This window comes from Atta cephalotes (genome assembly GCF_000143395.1).
Source record: "Atta cephalotes unplaced genomic scaffold scaffold00001, whole genome shotgun sequence".
Lineage (NCBI taxonomy): Eukaryota > Metazoa > Arthropoda > Insecta > Hymenoptera > Formicidae > Atta > Atta cephalotes.
This window is the reverse complement of record NW_012130065.1, coordinates 8,727,989-8,732,459: the sequence shown is the minus strand read 5'-3', so window position 1 is coordinate 8,732,459 and position 4,471 is coordinate 8,727,989. Positions and strand designations below refer to the sequence as shown.

At 27.9% G+C, this 4,471-nt stretch overlaps 1 protein-coding gene across 1 annotated transcript in view; it reads right to left on the bottom strand.

Moving 5' to 3' along the window:
- Positions 1-928: 928 nt before the first annotated feature.
- LOC105618467 (leucine-rich repeat-containing protein 27-like) overlaps positions 929-4,471 on the bottom strand; it is an 8,583-nt gene continuing 5,040 nt past the window's right edge. Inside the window, exons 2-13 of the mRNA XM_012200005.1 lie at positions 4,168-4,396; positions 3,863-4,101; positions 3,540-3,729; positions 3,283-3,438; positions 2,677-2,848; positions 2,323-2,628; positions 1,772-1,876; positions 1,622-1,704; positions 1,418-1,482; positions 1,293-1,336; positions 1,089-1,209; positions 929-1,018 (exon numbers count right to left, since the gene is read on the bottom strand). Of these exons, the coding sequence (XP_012055395.1) occupies positions 929-1,018; positions 1,089-1,209; positions 1,293-1,336; positions 1,418-1,482; positions 1,622-1,704; positions 1,772-1,876; positions 2,323-2,628; positions 2,677-2,848; positions 3,283-3,438; positions 3,540-3,729; positions 3,863-4,101; positions 4,168-4,396 (1,800 nt within the window). The remainder of the gene's footprint in view (positions 1,019-1,088; positions 1,210-1,292; positions 1,337-1,417; positions 1,483-1,621; positions 1,705-1,771; positions 1,877-2,322; positions 2,629-2,676; positions 2,849-3,282; positions 3,439-3,539; positions 3,730-3,862; positions 4,102-4,167; positions 4,397-4,471) is intronic.

The following is a 4,471-nucleotide window of genomic DNA, read 5'->3' as shown; positions in this document are numbered from 1 at the left end:
CGAATACAAACAAAATAAGCGCAATGTCATAACGAGAACAATAACATACATTTATTATATATATATATATATATATATATAAGATATAAAATATTTAAGTGATGAATTATTTCTTATTATTATATTTACGAAGGTGTTAATAAATTAACTATTAATTTTTTAAAAATTATATAAGTTAAATATATAAATGTATGAAGTATATAGGATTAATATAAACTAATTGTAATAAAAAACAATTGTAAGTTTATAAAAAAATTAATCATACACAAGATTTTATATAGATTATTTGCCTTATATCTTTTATTAACTACAGTATAATAACTTATTATAACTTATTGCTATACTATGTATAAAATAGTTTCCCAAGAATTTTGTGCAGTACCTCTAAACTTTATTATAAAACTTAATTGAATGCCAATATAAAAATAAATACAAAAATAAAAAAGAACATTCATGGTTATCACACGAATGTTCTACTACCATAGTACTAGATTTTATTTGTATTTGGATGGTAATTATTTTTAGACTTTTTATACCGCATATATTTGATGACAGAATAAAAAAGATTCAATGCACTAGCAAGGAAATTGGAAAGAACATTCTTTTGCAAAATTATTTTAAGAATTTTTGCGAATATCTTTGAAAAATATATGTATTATATATATTTTAATAATCTTGTCATATTTCGTTATTAATTATGCAAATTATGAATGAAACCACACAAACACAACACACACACACACACACACACACACATTTTTTTCTCAATTATCTTGACATGTGCTATTGCGATTGGGCATGAAATTAATATTGTAACGTATGATAATGTTTAACGTAAAAATTTAAATAAATGTCTCAAGAGACTGATATTTTGAGTTTTATCTAATTTCGAAATTTTTACAAAAAATTATCTAATTAAAAGAAAATGTTAAGATAAATTGTTTGGAAAATTCATTGGAGCTGACGTAATTTCGTTGTATCTTCTTAAATTATGTACTTCTTTTTGAAAATGTGAGAGCTATGAAATAAATCCACAGCAATTTTAATTGTGTTAATAAACTTTCAAAACGAAATGATTGAAAATATACCTTTTCAATTTCAGTTTGCAGAGATTTTTGTTTAGATTTAGGCGTTAATATTTCTGAAGATTTTGTAATTTCAAACTTTTGCAGGAATCCCGACAATTCTTGAATCTTCTGATTTATATTTCTGAAATACGATTGATAATCCTTTAATTATATTGACTTATTCTTTATATCTCGACAAAGTGTATATTATTCATTTAAACTTACACTAATTTTAACTTTTCCTGTTTCTGATTACCTGTATAGTCTCCCTAAATTAAACAGTAATAAAAATAACTTTCTTTCAGACTTAATATTCTTCTAGACAAAATATGCATATTAAATTATCATACCGCTTTTTGTGAACGTTTCTGTATTGTAGGATAATCCTCAATGTCGATTGCGAATGGAATATCATCTAATAAATAAATATTTTATATGATATGATATAAAGTATTTCATTATAATCAGTATAATCGAATATTTTACGCTTGATGAATTAAAAGTATGAAAGTTTGATTACAAGTCTTGCTTTTTTTTTATCTATTGGATTATACCTTCATTTCTTCTCGATATCTTTTCCATGCTTTTATTGAAGCTTCGTTTATCATGTCTCCATTCTTTTACAGTATCTAAATCCCTGTGTATTATACAATACAATTCATGCAATTTACGATTAATAAGAATAGTTCAAGTAGGTGCCTTACTTAATTTTTTGAATTGTTGCCGATTGTGTGCTCAGCAAATCTTTTGCTTTAGAAATCCATTGCTGCCGTTGTTCCATAACAATATTAATACCTGTACCTTCGCATCTAAATACAAAATATTGAAACATTTCTTACATAAATTTATAAATTAGAAAAAGATAATTATTTTTCGTACTTTAAATTTTCGCATTTTGTATTTAAAATTATAGATATATTAATTCATATATCGATTTTTTTGTTATTATCAATGAAAATATATAATAAGATTTAACAGATGTATAATTAAAATTTAATTAGCTTTTTTGATATCGAGATAATTTTCCAAGCACGATAATATGCTGGATGAATCTTTCAACTGCATTGGTCGCAAGTGCATTCGCCGCATGTCTTTTGTGACAATATCGAAAACCAACTCTGGATATTCAATATTTCTACATTTCATTTTTTCCTTATTGAACATTGTAGAACGATATGATTTCGCGAGTGCAATGTGTTTCGTTTCGTTACTGATAGTTTTAATTCTACATTCTTTTTCGCGATAATGCTTATACGTTATCAGTTCTGTAATATTTTGTCTAATGTAACACGATCTGGGCGACGGCCCGATTAAATGCAAGATTTTTGCATCCACTTCGGCGATTTCTTCCCTAATACAAGTTCTCTTGATGTCGTGGCATGAAGTTATCATTTTTAAAAATTCGTACTGCTTACATTTTTCATTCTGATTGTAATTTATCTCATCGTTATTTTCTTTTTGCTTCTTATTACTCTCGTTCTTGCATTGGATAGCAGCAAAGTTTCTTGCGCACGATGCGCAAAGAGAACCCGCCGCATTATTATTACGTGTATTGCTGATACTGTTTACCAAATTCGTCAAAAAAACGTCATTATGCATATTGCTGTACCTGTTACTAGGCTTGTAAGTTTTACTTTTCTTTCTAACCGCAGAGCCTTTGAATGAATCATTGATGTCGTTCGTACTTTTCGATATTCGCCGCGGAATTTTTGACAATTTCCATCGCTTTTCACGCGGAGATCGATAACATAAGATCGTTGATGCTTTCGGCTCAATTTCCTCTAAAATAAATTGAATGTAATTTTAATTAGTAATTATTATAATTTATTTCTCATTTTAATAATTAATAAAAAATAGATCGCTAATAAACAGAAAGGAAGATTTTACTGAAGCAAAAAAATTTTAAAATTTAGATAGGTGCAGATCTAAAAATAATTAAATTAAATAATTAATAATCAAAATAATTGAGTTGGAGATTAAAAAATAATGTACAATGCTGCAAAAAATTTCGACATTCTAGCAATCAGTTTGAGACTTGGATTTTTTACATAATTATTTTAATAGGATTTTTTACATATTATTTCAATTATTAACAAATTATTTTTAGATTGATATTTATAATTAAATTTCTAGACACTTCAGCGAAATTGTTCTTTTGTATATACATGATTTAATATAACGAAATTACAATAGCATGTAAATTTGAAATTCTTACGTTTCATGGCTGTCACGGGCTCATTCGGATGCAATTTATTCCATTCAGATCGAAGATAGCTGAGAACACTTGAACATCCGAGAACTATAATATCCTTTGGAGGACTAGTGATAGGATTATGTGCTACGTTAAGAATTTTAAGTTTCGGCACAAGGCCTACAATGAAAATTCATAGCTAGTATATAGAAAAAGAAAGACAATGAATGACAATTGACAAAATAATTATCATACATCTGATCAATTGCAAAGTTACTTACCAAGTTCTAGTGGCAATTTTTCGATTTTATTTCCTTGCAACAAGATGGTCTCTAACGAAGGATGTGATTTAATGGTCGTAGGTAAACTTGTTAATAGATTATTTCGAACGTCCAACCATTGTAAATTTTGCAGGGAAATGAAAAGTCTTTCGGGAAGCTCGGAAAGATTATTATTCTCTAGATATAGCATCTAAAATTCAATGAACTATTCAACACATAAAATGAAACAATGTGATATAAAAGTAATGTTGCACTGAAAAAAAGAAGAAATCTAAATCTAAATCTTGCAAACGTTTCTGACTTCAAAAATATTACATTCGTACTTGTATCGCAGGATATTTCTCAAGCATTTCAATAGGAAATGACGTAAGGCCAGTACTCGTTAAATCTACAAAAGTCTCATTGTATATCGGAGTTCTATTTGGTGGCGGTGTCAAAGGTGGAACGAACATAATCGCAGTTTTCTTTTTCTCCGCTACTGAAGAGACGTCTGAAGCACTATCCAGCAGTACATCTTCACTAAGCGAGAGATACAAATCGTTCTCTTCATTATCTTCTAGACCTTCGTACAGTAAAAACATACATTAAAACATGAATTTATTTTGATCTATAATCGTTTTGTATTTACCTAAAGTAGTAGAGGCAGTTTTATTGCATGCGGTAAGATCGTGTGTCTCTTTACCAGAGGAAGTGTACGTATTTTCGTATAAATTGCCCATTGCATTTGTCTCGAAAATAATATCGAACTCAGATGATGTTGTTTCGTTGTCTTCTATTGCTTCCCATTTCAATGCTCGTGAAGATCTCGCTGAGGTATCAATTTTGGAATTCTTCTCCTTGTTTTCAATATCATTTTCCTGTATGCATAATGATAAGATACTGCATATATATGTATATATATATATATATATATATATATATATATATATATA